Below are 20,712 nucleotides of genomic sequence, written 5' to 3'. Positions count from 1 at the left end.
GAAAGAGAAGACGGGGCAAGATTTGGATACCCCACCACATTATCTCTGGTGACATTTATGTGATGTCACACAGATGACACCATCTAATAAGAGTCCTCCTTGAAGAAACTGTATCAGAGTTTTTCTTTCCATCACCATTTAGTGTCCACAGATAATAAGGATGTGCATAGAGCACTATGGATTTGGGAATATGGATTTATTCTCATTATGAGATGACTACCCAATATCCCTATCAATACGTGAATGGAGAAATCAACCATTGCAAATCCCAAGGGAAATTTTTTTTTATGAATCTACTTCCTGCATGCCTTCACTATCAAATTAACAACTGTGGGATAGACTCATTCACCATAGTTTGACATGAGGCAGGAATTAAACTGCAAAATGGGTGTCCTTCTGGAACCCTAACAAATGTTGTAAACTAAGCGTGAGATAAAACAGACCAGAAAGAAAAGGTCTTCTCTTGCTGTTCTGCCACCTACCTACCCTGGCCTCAGAATCAAAACACTGCTTTCTCTATAAATTTCTCTATACGTGATCAAATATGAGAGGCCAGCAGGTGAGGTCATGCTTTAACTACTTCTTTCAGATGTCTTCCAGTCTGAAATATCTTTAAACCCCATATTTATCTTTTCAATTATACAACTCATGTCATCTAACAATCACATTACTTAGCTAATCGCTTTCTTCAAGCTACTGTTTTAAAATAAGCAAAATAAAATTAGAGAGTACAATTTAAAGTATAAAAATGGAGACTACAGTTACTGTGTTCACATTACTTCCAGAGTAAAAAGCTATTTGTGGAGGTGAGTTCTAATTCTGATAAATTAATCAGTTCAGAATCCTGCTGCACAATATGAACCATGAGGGTAATAGCTAGCACTGTTTTAGAACATGACATATGCCAAGTATTATTCCAACACTTTTTTGCACATGTTATCTCATTTAATTCTCATCATAACTCTGTGAACAGTGGTGCCCTGTTTACACCCATTTAACCTATGAGAGTATGAAGCATGGTTTCCTTAAAGTCACAAGCCAAGGCAGTCTGGTTTCAGAGCGGATGCCCTCAACTGCATGAATGGATAGACCAGGCTCTGTGAGGTCTGAAGCCTTTGCTTACCGGTACAAAACTATTTTTGTTTTATTATCCTGTTATTTTTATTCTCTAAAATTCAGGGGGCTGTCTTAAGGAATTAGTGTTTCTATTAGTAGGTTTTTAGACTATCTGAGAATTATAGAACTATAGCTTGATGTATTCAAGGCCCAGAATCCATTTGGATGTGACAGGAGGACTCTCTGCAAATCCTGCTTTGAGAGCTACCACATTTATAAACAAGCGTGCACCAGAATGCGGCATGTCTTTCGCACTGGTCTGTTGCAAACACAAGGATGTAGCACAGTCAGACCTCATTTGGGCCATCCTTTGCTGGTTAGGTGCATTGGCAATGAAAGATCTGAAGGCAGACACTTGGCAGTGTCTGCAAAATATCCAGTTGGTCCTAGAACGTTGACATGCTCATTATGTGCATTTATTGTGCCTGGGCTCCCCACTGTCCAAATCTCCCCCGAGTCTCCAATCAAGAAGAAGTATTGAGAGGAACACTGCTAATATGACATGACTGGGGACAATACAGAGTGACATGACCCAAGGTGATGAAGAGGACACTTATGGTTTCCTGACCATCCCCTCCCCCGTCCCCACCACGTATCTTAATGCATATTTCATCCCTGCCTTGGCAGTCCCAGACAGAAAAGCCAAAAGATATTTAGGAAGCTGCATCCATCGGCAACACCAACGGTCCATCTGAAATGCTGTCAGCTTACAGATTGACTCGTACCTGCTCTCTGTATATACCACTCACTCCCCTGCCTTCACTTCCAACTCTGCTTCCAGGGGCCAGCAAGGCATCTCCCCAGAGCCCTACACCCTTCACAGAGACCTAGGGATGCAAGTAAAAGAGCCATCGAGTTGGCATTTGCTTCATTAAGAGAGAAAGGCTGCAAAAACAGGAACAGATTGGATTTCAATCTAGGACCGGGATATAGAGAGAGTAAATGTTAAAAAAATAAACAAAATCTGTACATCCATGGTCACTGAAGCAATCTTCCAAAACAGTAGAAGTGTTCCCATTCCTGGCCCCATAACACAAAGGCCCAGAGCCTGATTTTAAGTAGCTGCTTTGTTTTATATTCAGAACAACAGTTTATCCTTTATATAATGCCTGAATTTATTGTGACTACATGGGACTATTGCTGAACAACACACTAGTGTCCTAAATGTTGGGAATTCTCATCTACACTATTGTATTGTATCCAGAGAGTAATTCCAAAATTACCTATGTGAATTTTTGATTGACCTAGACGTTAGGGAAATGTCTTCCAATTTTTAAAAATATTTTCTCTTCATTAAATAGGAGGCACTGTCTATCTTCTTTAGAAAGCATTCTGTAGGTATTGATTTAAATGTTTCACTCAAAATTCGTGGATAAAATTGCATATTCAACATTAAAACCAAATTGCACATAATTTAATCTTTCTTTGAGATTAAGAACCTTATTTTGAGAGCTCCCTGAAATTCAGGAGTTTCATTATGATTTCAGCTCGTATTGCATGAAAAGAAATGTAAACATATCAACTGGCACATGACCTGAGAATTGTGTACCTCTGGGCAGTGTCCATCCTGACCATTTGGGGAAGGTATTCCTCAAGTGGTCTTCTCACTTTGGAAGTGGAAGAAAAGAACACACTATAAACTCTTTCACTTTAGGGAGTCAAGCCAAAAACAAGGAGAGTTTCCATTCAACATATACCATTACTTGCCTCCTATACATTGTACAAATATCCTCAGGAAACCAAGATCAAGGCCAACCTGAATTTTAAATCCCATGGTGGTAATCTGGGATAAGACAGGGTTTCTCTTTAGGCTAATGAATGAGAATTTTTTTTTCTTCTTAAAAGGAAAATCATTATTATCTTTTAGGAGAGAGATAAAGGCAAAAGACACATAATGTAATGAGCTGAAAGTGGATTTTCATTGGTAAAAAATGTGCTGGGTCAATGGAATTACTGTAGAACTAGTGCTGTGAAATTTCGTTGTAAAAGAATAAAGAAACCAATAAGATAAGGATATCACATTAGTGGGGGGGAGAATTATTAAATTCTTGTCCTTTTTGATATTTCCTCTGACAATTAGTATTTCCATCCTCATCAGATGACATAAACTCTAGGCAAATTTCCAAAGGAATTAAGTAATAAAATATGTTTTGAGAGGAAGAGGGAGGGAAAAAGGAAAAGAAAGAAAAAGACGAGAAACTGAGACAGTAAAGAGAAAGTAAAGAAGAAAGTTAAAAAAAAAAAGAGGCATCTTTAGAAGAGCTTCTAGGACTTGAATTAAGTATGGCATTAATTTTTTTCTACCAAGTCTTAGTCTTGGCAGGTTTCTGCTAAATGCAGGAATTTCATGGATGTGGGAGCTGGTGATGGAAAATGCATTATCATACACAACAATTGCTGTACTTGAGAGGAACTATATGGGAAAAAATAACACCCTAGAATAAATACAAATGAAATTCATGTATCAAAACCATTACTGTGAAAATAGTTTAAATGTTTCTTGCATTTATATCTAGTCATTAACCTAAATGCAGATTTTAGTTCAAGCTACACTTCTGCCTCATGGTCAGAAGGCCTGAAAACCTGTGACGTGGAAAATTGGCAGGATAAAGAATATTGAATTGGCCTCCACGGAAAAACAAAATTTGGCAGAAATAACCTCCTCCTTGGGTGGCTCTCCCCGCCCCCCGTTCCCCACCCCCACCCCCCGGCCCCAATTCCCCTGTCAGATTCCTCCCTAGCTCACTCTTGTCCCGGCAAAGAGGCCAAGGGAAGGCCGCATATGAGCTAAAACAGCAAGCTGATGTCAACCTGACCATTCACCAGGGAACCTTTCTCCTTGACCTTGAATCCCATGGTTCAAGTGAGCCCCCCGAAAAGTCCCAACCCTAGACTTAGCCTCTGAGAGCACAGAGGCTGGAGGTTTCTATTTCTCCTGACTTTGGTTTCCTTCATCCTTGGAGAAGGACATGGGGTGAGGCGTCTGCCTTACCAGATATGAAACTGCAATTCACAAATGAAAATGATAAACTCATTTGCATAAATCCCTAAAATCTCTTCCTCTCCTCCACCCCTACTCCCATCCTGTTTTAATCCCACATTCAGTCTGGTTGCCTCAAGCAAAGAAGACCTTTTCTCCAAGTTTTATTTAATCTAGCAAACAAAACCCAAGGACTTCTCCAAAATTATTTCTCCACCTGGGAAGATCCTAAGGTCCCACCTCGCCCCTGGGGCCCACCTCCCTCCCTCCTGGGGCGACTCCCAAACCCAGGCTCCATTAAGCAGCCCAGTGTTGATGGAGAATATTTCCCTTCCAGCCTCATTTCCAACCTTCCGCAAACCCTACAGCTTCAGAGGGAACGTTCCCCAGGCCCTTTGCATGAGCCATTTGGAGCGATAACTTTCCCCTCACAAGTGAATGTTGTTTCCGTGTGCTGTGCGTGTCTTGGTGGTTTCACCCTGATCTTTTCTCTCTTTGCAGCTGGTTAATAATCCACTAGCAAGTCAGGCTGCAGCGGCTGCAGCAGCAGCAGCCATGGGCTCCGTAGCAAGTTCACAGGCCTTTGGCAATGCCCTCTCCAGTCTGCAGGGGGTCACGGGTCAACTAGTTACTAATGCACAAGGACAGGTGAGTGGGAGATGGGAACAAGAGTGAATTTTTATGGCAGATTGAACTCGGAAAAGAAATGAATTTCTTTTGCATGACAGTGATATGTAACCGCAGCCATTCAAGGCAAATAAATAATGTTGAACAGCAACGTCAAGAAGAAGAGAAGGGTTGGGAGGTGTTTCTCTAATTTAGAAGCAAGATTTTTTTCCTTCCCCTAGAATGTCTACTAAGTTTTATTTTGGTTTTATTTCTATACGATGACTCATGTTATGACCTTAATTGAAGAAATTACTTTTCAGGATTGGGAGACTCTTTCTAAGAAAAATCAGTTACATTTTACAAGTAAGATTTCCATTTTGTTTTTTTTTTTATTTTTTGGAAACTTGGGTATTGGAGGAGACTGGTAAGTTTCCTTCCCTAATTGCGCTAAGATTTTTAAATTAGCCTTAAGAAAGCTATTTCTGGATGTATGGGGAGGTGATGGGAAACTATTCAGGATGTCCTGTAAAGGTAAAAGCGAAAAGGTGTGAGTTAGAGTTATCCCAAAACCGCCAGTCGCCGACGTGCCCAGCCTCTTGCTGATTCTCACTAGACCTCAGCAGTCTCTTGTGTGCTTGTAGATTTACTTCAGCCTGCTAGGGCCAGTAAACCTTGCTCATGTCACCATCAGGCACGTCTGTTCCCTCACACTGCTCATGTGCCCGCATCGCGACCACCAAGATGCTGACGGGGCTTCTTGATGAAGGTGGTCCCTCTTCAAGACCCCAGTAAACCTGAAAGCTGCATGCGGAGCCAAAGAGGTTGAAGCTGATGGTGTCAGGGGTGCCCTCCATTCAAAGGCCTGACACAGAGCCCAGCCTCGCTGGGTAGGGCACCTGGTTCTCGAGTGTTGCTATTTCTGAGGACGAAACACAAGAGAGAAGGAGCTTGCAACCTTGCCGAGATTTTTTCCTCCCAGGGTTATTTACCCAGCAGTGAGGTTGCTCCTCTATGCTTGGCCTGCTGTGGGGGAACAGGAATTGAGGTGTCTTGAACCTTGTTTTATTTTACATAAAGAGTAAACAGAGATGCATTATAAGCTAAACCGGCTCCATCCACATCCCAGGGGGAAAAAAAAAGCTGACCTTGTTATATTTCCTGGGCGGGTTCAGGATTGTCCCATCAGAACCCCTGAGGCCTGAACGATGGAGCTTGTCAAAGAGCGGCCCCAGGTAATGAATCATCTTATCACAGGTGCACACCACACATATTAAAGGAGGGATGTATGAACACCGTGCCCTCCACGGTCACCTTTCAATGTCGGCTTTAACCCTTGTTCCAATCCCTTTTCATCAAAGGATCATTTTATGCAGCCGGCTCTAAATGGAGGCTCTCAAAAGCCTATTAAGATTTCTGGAGGGATGGGGTATTGGTGTGGAGGAAAAGTTGGTTATAATATCTATAAGTCATACTCAGATCAGGTCTGTCCTGGTAGCTGCTTCCTGGAGTTGTGCCCAAAATAGAACACCCTGTTTCCTTCCTGCCAGGCAGCCGACCCTTGAAAGGTAAATTTTAAGAGTTCAAGATAGACAGCATAACCACTGATGTGTATTTCCCTCTGATTTTTCTTGTTTCCATGTCCAAGTAAAATGTACCACTATGCCCCACCTCTTGAGTATTTGTGATGAAGAAAATGCTGTATTGTTTAGAAGGAATTATTAGTTTATGCTTCTGATGATTTAATGGCTGATCATTTTTGCCGGTTACAAATCCACCTCCTTCTCAGGGGGCTAGAGTTACAACCTCTGCTTTGTGTGGCCTTGGCCAGCCCCCATCCCAGGGGCTCCCAGCCCACAAGTACCCCTAAGGAAATGGGCTTCAAAGTTGCTTGATTGGCAACTCTGCATAAATTAAGAGTTGATTTTAACCTTAATTTTTCTATTTTAGAAACTGTGTTACAATAGTTGATTTGATATGGTACACAAACCTCCTAAAGTAAAACAAACTTATAGAGAAATCAATCATGGCCACTTATAAAGTCTTGTCTGAGAGTTTTAGACACGTCCCAATGGCATGATGTCCCCTTCCTAGTGCAAGAAGAGACCAAGATGCTCCCATTTCCAAAGCAGAGGAATTGGCCACATTGATGCAGCACTATAGGTTTTTTAAAATCTTTATAATATAAACACCATCATCTTCCCAGAAAAAGGTGCATGCCCTGCACCTCTTGGCACAAAGATACCAATTTGAGCCTTACAAAGTAGTCAAATTATACCCCCCAAAAGGCAAATATTATTTGGGCTGTGTGTGTGTGTGTGTGTGTGTGTGTGTGTGTATGTGTGTACTCCTTTGGCTTGTGTTAATGTGGTACAAAAGGTAAGAATATATTGGAATCAGGTTAATGCAATCGCCATGTTCAAAATACCATGTAAACTAGGATTACTACATGCAGCCCATTTTCAATTCCTTAAAAATCTCCATGGAGCTTTCCCAGAAAAGATACAAAGAGAAAACTCTAAATATATTTACAGATTCTTTCATCTGAGTTCTTGACATCAACTATTTTTTTTTAATTTGAAAGTTCACCTGGGAGTAGTAACATTAAAATCTAAACCTAAGTTAGAAAAGCATGCTTCACTCCACTGATAATTTGCTACGGTAGGTCTGTTGATTGCAAGCAGGGGCATTGTGTTATCAGTAAGGCCCTGATCCTTGCTCCCCACTGCTAAGATTCTCTCTGCTCCCTGGAAACCGAAGTGGGATTACTCAGTAGTTAAGAGCCCTGACTCATTTCAGACCTGCCTGGGAGTGGGTTTAGGCTCCACCTCTTTTTGGTCTTATGACATTAGGGCAATGACTTAACCCTCCTAACCAGAGCCTCGTCTTCAAAACTCTAACACAACCCCTATGAGGCAGACTGAGCTAGTGGCTCGCCCTCGGAGGGCAGGAGGTCCTAGGTCTGCCTCCTTGGCTGGGCAGATGCCCGCACAGGGAGACATGCCCGGATCTTCCTTCAAACTCTAGGGCCGTAGACTCTCAACAAGAAATCCTACCACCTGGCACTGTAGTTTTGCTTCCTTGTCTTGGAATCTATGTTTCCATTTACTGGATCTCAGTAAATTTCGATATAGTTAAGGATTTTTTTATGTTCTTTTTTTCCGACTAGTAGTTATGAGCAAATATGGAGGAAAAACTTCAGACATTTTATACCCTTCTAACCCTGCCATTCATTTGCAGTTAATTCAGAAGTCAGACACTGGTCTGAAGAGTGAATAATTCTAACAAAATAATACATTCTAAAGTCACAAAGCACGTATCTTAACCCAGGGATGTTAAAGTATTTTAAAATTATATCACACGCAGCTTCACTCTGAGGTGGGAAGGTACCAAGTGTTCTAATGGTAATTAGTGATAATGAAATTGATAATGGCTATCGCAGTGCTGAGAAGAACATTTTGGTTCTCCTCGCTCACTGAATCAGGAACTCACGCGGGTGTGGAAGCTAGGCAATGGCATGAGCGCTAGCTATAGACTCATTTGAATCCAAAGTCAGACAATAACTAGTTCTGTGACCTTAGGCAAATTACCTGAGCTCTCTGAGCCTCGGTTTCATTATAAAATAAAAATAATCAAAACTAAGCCCCTAAATTACGAAGATTATATGAGATGTGTGGGGAAAAAAACCTACCATAGCACCTGAGTACACGATCAAAGACTCAATAAATGATTATCCTAATTATCATCATTGTCATCATCGTCATCATCATGGTTTAGAGTTTGTCTAGTATTTTCTGGAAACCTTTCTTTGGTTTGGATATACATCAGAGGCAGTACAGTCTACAGGCAAAGAGAATGAGCTCTGGAACCAGACTGCCATTCACCAGTTGTGAGACCTTGGGCAATTGACTTACCTTCTCTGTGCCTCAATTTCTGCATCCGAAAAATGGGGATGATTATGGCACCAGCTTCTAGGCCTAAAGGGCTTAGAACAGGGTCAGGCACATAGTCATCATTCAGTAATACCATCACTCAATAAATGGTACCTGTTATTATTAATCAAGAAGCGATGTGTTTTCGGTTTATAACTGTGCACACAAACCTGCTGTGTGTGAGGAGTTTGAGAACATGAGAATCTTAATAGTAGGACATTAATTTCCATTAGGGAAATCTCATCCTTACCCTGGATAGTTCAATAGGGTTGTGTGTGTGTGTTCCTAACACTTATTCAGTGGGTATGTTCAGGATTTGGCAAGTAGATTTACCATCGATTTGTTTAGCTATAGAATTGGCTTCCCTCGAGCCCCCGGCAATATCTCCTTGTTGGCGTTATTGCAGAAAAGTAAAAGCAAATGAAATTTTATTTTAACCTGGGGCTAAAGAAAGCATTTTACATTTTAACTGAAGCTCAGAATGTTTCCTGATGAAATTAGTTTTCAACCACTGTGAAATTTTCGTAAGTGGCAGGCAGCAAGTCAAAAACCCTCCCTTCAGTCTTTAAAGAGCCAGTCAAGTGAAAAAGAAAAAAAATCAACTAAACAACGTTACTCTTTTATATATAAAAAGAAGAAAAAAAATTAAAAGGACTTACCCATTCAGGTTACCCAAGAATACACACAGCATGATATGAATAAACGATGGCTGAGCACAGCTGGTTTGGCCAGAAGGAAGGATGTGCTGTAGGATAGGGGCTGTTTCCTAAATGACCACAAGGCCATGATTAAAGTAAAACAATCTGCTGATCCTAGCAGTAGCCTTGGCTGGAGAGGTGGATGGAGAGGTAGGACCACCACCAGTTCCAAGTGGAAGACCATGCCAATATCGTAACTTTCCAAAGTGGTGAGAAATACATGTCTTAGAATGGAAGAAACCTGTTGCTGACATTGGGATGTCCCTCAGAATTAGAATAATAATAAGCTCAATAGCATCTCTAGAAGGCAATAGAGTAGCTAAGAACATAGGCTTTAAAGGACACAGGTCTGATGGGAACACATTTCTAGCTCAGTGGCCTTGGATAAGTTCTAGAACTTTCTTGGGCCTCCGTTTCCTCATCAGCAAAGTGGGAGTGATAAGACTCCTCACATACTTTTGTTGTGGGGTTAGACGTGGTAATAGCAGGAAGGGTGCTTAGCACAGTGCCTGATAGCTCTTAAGCATTTAGTAAATTACATCGATTGATCCATAAATTAATGCCATAGCTATTTTTTTAGGATGAAGAAGCAGCAATTGACCTTGAACTCTGGCTTGCTAACACATAGCTAACACATAACACATCACTCAACACATAATTTTAAATAGAAAGATGAGAATCTTTTAGAGAGAATCACTACAAGATGAAGGAAGATAAAGTTATAATAAATGCAAATCTTAGCCAAAAGATTGAGATATAATGAACTTATGTGTCCATTGAGCCCCTCTGTGGGCTTGATTAGGTCTGTCTGTGCAGGAGAACTAACAAAGCCACAGCTGCCCACATTAGTAAAACTAATTTTAAACTTTATGCAAAGGAGATCAAGTGTGCAGCTTTGACAGTGGGACTCGAACCAATGCATTAGACGTATCCAGCTAAAGCCAGTTGACTGGAAATTTAGGGAGTTTCACAGGTACTCTTGTATTTCATTTTTTATAATGAGACACATTAAATGTGTAGACAAAAGATAATTTCTTACATAAAAAATAGCACAACAGACATCCTTGTTCAGCCACCTAGATACTAACTTTTTTCCATACAAGCCTCAGTCCTTTTGCTTATTTTTACTTTATTTTATTTATGGCCGCGCCACACAGCATATAGGGGAACTTAGTTCCCCAACCAGGGATCAAACCCACAGACCCTGCAGTGGAAGCACGGAGTCTTAACCACTGGACCTCAAGGGAAGTCCCTATTGCTTATTTTTAAAAGAAATGAAACATTACTGATAACAGCTAAGACCTTAAAACGCCTTCCATTCCTCTCTTTCCCTTCCCCAGGTGATTCCTATGATAAAAGTGGTGATTCCTTTCGTGCAAGTTTTGCATTTTTACTACAAAATATTGATTTTTTTTAAAGCTACAAGATCCTATTACAGAATACCATTTTAATACAAAAATAGAATATATTATTTAGATATTTTGCATAAATAAGAATCAATTTGTTAAAAATTCAGAGTTGGTATCTAAAAATTCAGAGTTCGCATCTGTGTGTTCCACCACCCCCCCCGCCCCCGCCCCCGCCACATACTATGAACAGAGCGATCTATGTATGTAATAAGCTCAACGAATGGGTTTGGCCATATTTTCTAAACCAAAATTCAAAACGGTCTGACAAAAGATTTTATTTTCTCATATCCAATCACTATGTTGTGCACCTGGAACTTATAGTGTTGTAGGCAAGTATACTTCAATTTAAAAAAAAAAAAAGATTTTATTTTCTCATTGGCAAATATTATATGAAGTTTTCTAAAGGTGTAAAAATTCAATCACATTAGTGAAATACATATCAACTATCATTGTTTAATAGAATAACATTTTTTCAATCCGCTCATTCTAGAGATTGGGAAATCTATATTTATGGGGTTAGTAACATTATACGAATTTTACCCTGGCTTTATGCAAGTAATAAAACAATGACCACAATAAACCACCTCAGTCTTTCCACTAACATATCAAATTTCCCCTTTGAGCCCAGTTAAGAGCTCTGTCTCCTCATTTCAGGAGAGGCCATTGCATTAAAGCAGTGTGTCCTTAAGTGTGCCCCTCAAGACTCCGCGCAAAAGGGGGTTCCCGGTGAGACGCGGGGAGGCGCAGCAGCTGATGAATATGCATGAGGCCGGGCAGGGGGCCCGCCCCACCGACCGGACGCGCCCCAAACCCCTTTAACTTTTTTAACCCCGCTTTTCCCAAACTCCGTGTCCACCCGCCGTCTCGTAGACTTTACACTTTGGGAAATGCTGCAGGAGGTAACTAGCACGTATCCCTATCCACGTCTTTGAATGTGAAACAATGACTTCAATCAAAAAGGAACCACCTCCACGGAAGCTTCTCCTCCGCCACGGAGGCTTCGCGGTGATTTCTGCGCTGCTTTTTTTTTTTTAACATCTTTATTGGAGTATAATTGCTTTACAGTGGTGTGTTAGTTTCTGCTTTATAACAAAGTGAATCAGTTATACATATACATATGTTCCCATATGTCTTCCCTCTTGCGTCTCCCTGCCTCCCACCCTCCCTATCCCACCCCTCTAGGTGGTCACAAAGCACCGAGCTGATCTCCCTGTGCTATGTGGCTGCTTCCCACTAGCTAGCTATTTTACGTTTGGTAGTGTATATGTGTCCATGCCACTCTCTCACTTCGTCCCAGCTTACCCTTCCCCCTCCCCGTGTCCTCAAGTCCATTCTCTAGTAGGTCTGTGTCTTTATTCCCGTCTTGCCACTAGGTTCTTCATGACTTTTTTTTTTTTCCTTAGATTCCATATATATGTGTTAGCACACTGTATTTGTTTTTCTGTTTCTGACTTACTTCACTCTGTATGACAGACTCTAACTCCGAGTGCACACACCTGCATTGCACGTTTGCGGAAAGAAGGGATCACACACCGCTCGGAAGAACTCCTAGGGGCTGCAATCCGAACACTGAGGGCAGACAGAGAAAAGTGAGGCGGCCCCCAGACCCCCCGCTGCGGTGCGCTGTCTGGAGTCTTGTCACCTGCAGTGACCGGGCAGGGGTAGGGGGAAGGGGTCCTCGCAGGAGATGGGTTTGATGGGAGGCCTTGCTTCTGCAGTGGCTCAGCTGCTGACACGCGGGACCTAATCAGGTCTCAGAGCCGGTCAGGGCCATCAGCACAAGCGCGGCTCTGTCCCTCATTGTGACATTGAATTGTTCAGCCCAACCTTTGCTGCCGGGCGAAAGGTAGCCCCTCTCTCCCTCTCTGGTCCCTTCCTTATCGCCTGCATTTCTGAAATGAAAGGATTAATCCCATTAGTGTCATCAGTCCAAACAGCTAGACAGCTTAAGAGGAGATATGTGTATATGTAGAGCTGAGTCCCTTTGCTATACAGTAGAAATTAACACAACATTGTAAAGCAACTACACTCCAATAAAAATTAATTTTAAAAAAAAAGAGCTGGAAAATTAAGTACCCTCAGAAATCTTTCTTTCTGCCTTCCTCCCCCAGCAAAACTCAGCAGGGCAGTCTGTCCTGTACAGTTAAAGGGGTGGGCAGAAACAGAATGAAAAATCCAGTTTGGGGGTTTCACCTCTGAGGACTGAGCCAGAGAGAACCAAGGTCTCTCTCATCTAAAGCAGAGCTTTGGATTGTTGTGCTGACACATTTTTTTCTCTGGCCGCTGCATTTTTTTAAAATATTCTTCCTCCATGAGCATTTCATTTGCCTAGAAATAGGGAAATGTGTTCTTGTGTAGACACCTGGCCTCAGACAGTTGGACAACCCTTCTGGCTAAAAATAGGAAAGGGGCCAATTAACTAAGGAAGTAACCTAATTAACAGTTGCAATTCTGGACAGGCTGTAAGTTACAAGACTCCAAGCTCCCTCAAAGCTAGTCTGCCTTCTTGAATCTTTGTTTCACTAGCATAGTTTACATTCCAATTAGTGCAAACTTATGGCAAAATAATATCACTAACTAATGTTCACGGAATTTATTTCAGTGTGCAAAACTCTTTAACCATCTTATGTCTTAGAGCAGTGCTAGGTTTAAGCTGAATGTTCCTTTAGGCTAAGTGACTTCTAGAAGAGAATAACGGAAATAATAGCTCCCACGCACTGAGGCTTCACCATGGGGCGGGTGTCATCTGTGGTCCCACTGGGCACTTTACCACCGGTTTGATGATCCCAGCTATGCAGATGAGCAAACTCTTGGGAGAGTTAAGGCAGCTCCCTGGGATGGTACTATTTTTTTTGGCCATGCCACTCGGCGTGCGCCCCCTGCAAGGGAAGCGGAGTCCCAACCACTGGACTGCCGGGGAAGTGCCCCTGGGATGATACCTTTCAGTAAGTGGCAGGACTGAAATGCGAGCCCAAAGTCCACACCCATCCTCCCGCACCTCCGTCACTTCCTGAGGTTCGTTTTCTAGATGCTCCATAGAGTCGTCACAAATCCAGAAGCTTCACCGTTCCATCTACAAACAGGAACTGTAATTCTCGCCCTGTCAGCCTCAGAAATTTCTCCTGAAGATATATAAATCCTCACGCACTGGAAAACTGTAAAGAGCTATGATTCTTGCCAAAATAAATATAGAGTGTTTTAATCGATATTCTCACCATTATTATTTTTGCTGATCAGAGGAACTAGAGAAGTACTTGCAAGGAAGTCTCTAAAGCAATGAGATGATCTTGAAAAGTTGACCTCAGACCTCTGCTTCATCTTGCCAGAGAAAATCAGCAGCAAGGCGTTAGGGTCTGAGGGACTGTAGGGCCCCTGCCTTCCAGCAAGGCATCCTAGCCATGAGGACAACTATGAAGTATGAAGAAAGAAGTCTGTGCTTTATATGGGTGCTCACCAAAGTGAGCCTTTCAGAGCTAAGGAGGAGACGCTATCCCAGTGAATCCTTGACTGGTGCTTTTTGTGGTGTGACACAGCAAGATGATTTTAGAATTGATTAAGCTCCCAAAGTGGCAAGGCCCTATACATTGCTAGATCTTTCCCTTCGGAAGCTGCCCCTCTAATGAGGTAAACCCTTGGTAAGAAAAAGAGAAATATCTAATTCTGTATTGTGAGTCTAAGAAACGACTGATCTTAAGTTACACCATCAATTTAATAACAGCTTTTTTTGTAATGGAAGAAAATATTAGCACATTAAACATGTATCAGTTGTTAGGGGCAGCCTAATTTCACCAATATTACAAATGCAAACTATGTGGGGGTCTTATAATTGAGGAAATGTTATTTATTTGATAAATCACTTTAACCAAATCCAGTATCAGAAAGACTGTGCAATGGGCTATTGATGATGGCTCTCTTTTTAGTAGTTTTTAGTAAAAAGTCAGGGAAGGAAGTAGAAGCTATTTATGTCTCAGTTTTTCCAACTAAAGAATGAAAATTAAACTTGATTTGGGTCGGGGGCAAGGAAAGAGAGGAAGTGCTGAATTTTGACTTAGCATCTCTAGAACAATATCAGCTTTTTCTGCAGACAATTTTTATGGTTAAGCAGAGAGGTGAAAACATCAAATTCACACATGAGATGCAGTCAACTTCCCAATAAATGTTCATTGTACCATTTACTACACCATAAGCCCAGTAATGCACCCAACTTTCTTGTTGGCCCACAAGTTGTTGACATGATGCATTCTTCTTAAAGGTGTAGGCATCACAGCATCAATTTACAGGCCAATAAGAGCGAAATGAGAAATAGATCAGAGATAGGTAGCAATGGGAAAGTCACAGCTCAGAAAAGTGAGAGGAGCCAGGTTCAAGTTCAAATGTACAGAAGTAAGCCTTTGCACTATCCAATTGAATATAATGCATTATCCATAGAACATTGCTCCAAATTGCTGTTCATCTCACCACCTAACACTTTGCACCTTGTAAAAATAACAGTCTAAGTAGATCCCAAGAAGATGTCACAAGGTGAAGAGTTTAGAATACAACAGTAAACTCAAGATGTGATACAGCTTTATACATACAAATAAACGGCATCGATCAAGCAGCACACAGACACACAAAGAAAAACACACTACACACCCCTGATCTGACACTTGTCAATAGATAGTCAAAATAATCCAGTCTCAGGGTAACAGAGACAGAACATGCAAATGTCTACGTGCTCACATGGAAGCCAGCCCACGGTAAAGAGCACAGGCTTTCAAATTAGACTCCATCCCCAAGCAGCTCTGCAACTCCAGGCAAGTCACCTAGTCTCACTCAGCCGCAGTTTTCTCTTCCTTGCAATGACAACAATGTCATCTGCTCAGGGTTGTTGGGGTATTTAACAATAGTAAATTTAATCAGTTGCTGCCATTTATTGAGCACTTTCTACATGCCAAAGAGTGATTAGTATTCAATATTTTTTTCTTTTTTTTAATTCAACTATAGTTGATTTACAATGTTGTGTTAGTTTCAGGTGTACAGCAAAGTGATTCAGTTATACACATATGCATTCTTTTTCAGATTCTTTTCCCTTATAAGTATCACTAGATATTGAGTAGAGTTCCCTGTGCTCCAGTAGGTCCTTGTTGGTTATCTATTTTATATATAGTAGTGTGTATCTGTTAATCCCAACCTCCTAACTTATCCCTCACCCTCCCCTTTCCCCTCTGGTAACCATAAGTTTGTTATCTATGTCTGTGGGTCTATTTCTGGTTTTTTTTAAATTTGTGTTTATTTATTTAACGTTTTAGGCAGCACCATGCGCAGCTTGCGGGATCTTAGTTCCCCGACCAGAGATCGAACCTGTGCCCCCTGCGTTGGGAGCGCAGAGTCTTAACCACCAGACCGCTAGGGAAGTCCCTGTTTTGTATATAAGTTAATTGGTATCTTTTGTTTTAGCATTCAGTATATTGTTTCATTTCATGATGACCACAACCATGGAATATAGTTTATCCCCATTGTACAGATTAAGAAACTTCCAAGATCACCCAGCTGGAAATGTCAGGATTCAAACCCAGTGTTGTCTGATATCAGAGATCACTCTTATTCACTGTGCTCTAATAATAATTGAAAACTTTTTGTTTTGTTCCCTGATGTATCCCAGTGGCTGAAAGAGCCCATAGTAAGCATAAACATAGTAATATAATCTGTGGACTGAATGAATATAGAGTATTTCATATAAGCTAATATACTATTCATAAGCATGCTGCATAAATTCATCATTTCATTTCATTCCCACAATGATCTTTCACTATTATCTCTAATTTACAGCTGAGGAAATAGAGGTTCAGAAAAGTTAACCAGCTTCCCAGGGCCACAGAGTTAGGAAAAAAGTGAAAGAGCCTGGATTTGAGCCCAGATCTGGCTGCTTCAAAGCACTGCTTTCCTCTGAGGGCAGCTGCTTTCAGCGTCACATGTCTAAGTGCCCACTATCCTCTCTGCCGCATAGTTGTCATTCCATAAATATCATGCTCTCCCCACCTGGATGTATTTTAATCTACTTAGGGTGGCTGATCCAAAGTAGGGTCTATTTAGTATATCGAAGTTTTATGTGGAAATGCTTTTAAGCATAATGCCATCTAGCATTACTGTATCTAATGAAAACGGCGTTGGTCTATTTTACTTTCTTCAGTTTTTGAAACTACTATACTAACATTTCAGGCTTGTTGTCAGGAGGAAAAGCAGTAAAGGATGTGAAATCTTGGCACCGTGCCAGGTACATAGCGCATACCAGGGGAACCCTGCCCCTTCCTTGCTCTCTTGACCACCTGGGTTTTGAAACCCGTGGTCACCCCAGCATGCAGAGAGGGCCAGTTTGATGATTTTCAGTCCGCTGCTCACACTATTAGTAACAGGGTAAGCAGACTACTTGTTTTCTCCAGATTATCAGCCACAGAAGGCTAAGTGATGTCTAGCTTGCCTCTATATCATGACTACGTGGCTGAGGACGTGACAGCATCCACTTTTCCTTATAACAAAGTGTTGTACTTTATTTAATCAAAAAGCAGGGCCACAGGGGTTTTACCTGCAAGGTTCATTAAACTACTGTTGATTTCCTCTGATGCTCTAGAATAAAAACATTTCAGTCCACCTTCAGTAAATCTCCAGGTGATGTTAGCAAGCTCTCCCAGACAACCATAAGGAAGAGATTTAGTGATATGTACGGCTAGGAAAACAAAAATCTGTTTTAAATTCACACAGAATTTGAGGATTTGATTGCAAGTTGAAATTTGGATTTTAATGTGAGGATCCTCTCAGTATCACTGGTTATAAAAGACAGACTTAAGTTTTTTTTAATATAATAATTGACATCCTTAAGAAAAAAGATACTTAAATCATTTACGTTTAAAAGGTAATATACAGCGAATTCCCTGGTGATCCAGTGGTTAGGACTTGGAGCTTTCGCTGCCAAGGGCACGAGTTCAATCCCTGGTCAGGGAACTAAGATCCTGCAAGCTGCTCAACGTGGCCAAAAAATAAAAGGTCTCTTATTTTAAAAAAAGAAAAGGTGATATACAAGTTACTTAGGTGAACACAGAAGGGAGTAACATGGCATGCTACTCAGAATTCTGAGAACTCATTTTGATCTTTTTGAGATCACAAAATCATATACATTTTAAAATATTAAAAAGTAGAGTTTCTGCTCCTTCTCAGCTCACATGAAGATAACACATTAGAAATGGGGATAATGTCGATGGTTTTACACATTTAGACTTGTTCCTGCAGTCCAAACCTAGAGGAATCAGAAAGTATTAAGAAAGAACCTGCTCGGTGCTTTGTGACCACAGAGAGGGGTGGGAGGGAGACTCAAGAGGGAGGGGAAATGGGGATATATGCATACATATAGCTGATTTACTTTGTTATACAGCAGAAGCTGACACAACATTGTAAAGCATTTATACTCCAATAAAGATGTGGGGAAAAAAAAAAAAAGGAAAGAATCCTTCTCAGAAACCAAATCTGATACCATAAACATTGCTAGAAATGTCCCAAATTTTTTAGAGAAGTTAAACAGATTATTTTTTAATTCTGAGTTGTGGATTAAGTTAATTGTTTTATGACTTAAATATCTCCATTGTTCTTCAATGTAAGTATCCTTTTGCCAACTTCTACATGATTTAACAATATATATGAATGAATTCATCTGGCATGACTGTGAAACATATTCCTGATAAGGCTGTACTTCAAAAATAGCTTTGAGGGACTTCCCTGGCAGTCCAGTGGTTAAGACTTCGCCTTCCAATGCAGAGGGTGTGGGTTTGATCCCTGATCAGGGAGCTAAGATCCCACATGCCTTGTGGCCAAAAAACCAAAACATAAAAAAACAGAAGCAGTATTATAGCAGATTTAATAAGGACTTTAAAAATGGTCCAAATCAAAAAAAAAGCTTTGTAATTAAAAATTCCAAACTTCATACTATTGGCATAAATTTTGAGTTGTTGAGCTTAGAACAGGACAGTTGGAAAATCATTATATTAGTGGTTTATTTGTCATGATAAATTAACATTTTCCCAGTACCAAATTTGAAGTACTAGATAAATATAAATACATGTCACATATATTATACGTGTATATTTATATATTATATATACATATTATATTGTATATATATAATATGCATATACTTTGAGGGACATTTAAAATAGGAACCAGAAAACTATGAAAAACCACAACTGGAAGACTACAGTGGCCCTCTTTACTAACATCTATCAAAACCTGCCTGATGGGGCTTCCCTCATGGTGCAGTGGTTAAGAATCCGCCTGCCAATGCAGGGGACACGGGATCGATCCCTGGTCCAGGAAGATCCCACATGCCGCGGAGCAACTAAGCCCGTGCGCCACAACTACTGAGCCCGCGAGCCACAACTACTGAAGCCCACGTGCCTAGAACCCATGCTCCTCAACAAGAGAAGCCACCGCAATGAGAAGCCCCCGCACCGCAACGAAGAGTAGCCCCTGCTCGCCGCAACTAGAGAAAGCCCGCGCACCGCAACGAAGACCCAGCACAGCCAAAAATAAATAAAATAAAATAAATAAATTTTTTTGAAAAAGCTTAAAAAAAACCTGCCTGATGGTTAGGGGTAAGAGTGAAGATTGGTCACCATGAAAATGAGGATGCAATTTTATGAGAAAGACTCATCAGCATAATTCTAATGAGTTATGGTCTTTGTCATGACAAACGAGAAATTCAGTGGTCTCACCCTAAAGAACATTAAAAAACAACATTACTAAGAGGAAATTGAAAAAGTCATACATGGTAGAGTGATGAGGACAACTTTTTTTCTGATTGACCAGGTAGATAAATATTGCATGCAAGTATCAAAATACATTTAATTTTGTCACAATAGATACTCTCTTCACAAAAAGCCTATGAATCATCCTGGACTCACGAGACTGGGTGGTAATAAGCAGATGCCTCTTTAATGACACCTGGCGCGGCTTCATTCCCTCACCCCCTTCCCCCCGCCCCAACCCCTTTTCTTAGAGGCTTGTTGTTTATACTAATTTAAATTCAGCTTTACAGCCTGAATGCGCTCACAGCAGTAGGTGATGCTACATGCATGCTGTGCTTTCTTTTTGCTTTTTGCTTTTTGGTTTTCGGAGCAGAGAAAGGTTTATTGCAGGGCCAAGCAAGGAGAACAGTGGCTTGTGCTCAAAAAACCCGAATTCCGTGAAGCGCTTTCTTTTTTTTTTTTTTTTTTTTTTTTTTGGCCACACCCTGCGGCATGTGGGATCTTAGTTCCCTGACCAGGGATTGAACCTGTGCCCCCTGCGTTGGGAACACAGAGTCTTAACTTCACCACGTCCCACTGCTCCAAAGAATTAGGGATAGTGGAGATCACTGGTCCCTGATTTAGGTTTTTTGCTATCATTGCTGTGGCTCTTTTTTTTTCTCATTTGGGAAGAAACATATAATAAACAGTTCATAGGTCCAGGGCTCCATTTAGGAACGTTTACTAAAGCTTCTAAGGACCAAAGCTGAGTCAAACTAAAAAGTGTGCTCCCAAGCAATAAATAACTTTAATCTGATTTAGTCACTTAATCTGGCATCAACAGGCAAAAGCAGAAATACTTCCCCACATTCTAGGTATTTTTTTGCTGGCATCAAAACTTAAAGTCTTAGGCAAAGCCTTGTAAAGGCTTATAATGTTTGTCTCTCTGCAAAATGATGGCTTCACCACAGTTGTGATTCTCTCTTGCAGGGAAAAAGAAAATGTTTTAGCAATTCCACAGTGTTGACAGCTGCAAAGAAAATGAAAAAGAACTCATAGTTTAATTTGTAGTCGTTGGGGAATAGAGAAAAGGGATGATGAAAAGAAATGTTTCCAGTTCGAACTCCTTAAGAATTTGTTTTCTGACACATGGAACATCCTACTGGACAAATATAATGAATATTATAATGACAATGTAAAATCTCTGAATAGATTTGG

General features: G+C 40.9%; 1 protein-coding gene across 2 annotated transcripts in view; it reads left to right on the top strand.

Annotated features, from left to right (window-relative positions):
- The window catches only part of POU6F2 (POU class 6 homeobox 2), a 450,607-nt gene that overhangs the window by 395,139 nt on the left and 34,756 nt on the right, over positions 1-20,712 (top strand). For both annotated transcript variants that reach the window (XM_068549950.1, XM_068549952.1), the window contains one exon: positions 4,598-4,744. In XM_068549950.1, coding sequence (XP_068406051.1) covers positions 4,598-4,744 — 147 coding nt within the window. The remainder of the gene's footprint in view (positions 1-4,597; positions 4,745-20,712) is intronic.

This window comes from Eschrichtius robustus, chromosome 8, assembly GCF_028021215.1.
Source record: "Eschrichtius robustus isolate mEscRob2 chromosome 8, mEscRob2.pri, whole genome shotgun sequence".
NCBI classification, from domain to species: Eukaryota; Metazoa; Chordata; class Mammalia; order Artiodactyla; family Eschrichtiidae; genus Eschrichtius; species Eschrichtius robustus.
This window is presented reverse-complemented; position numbering and strand designations above follow the sequence as displayed.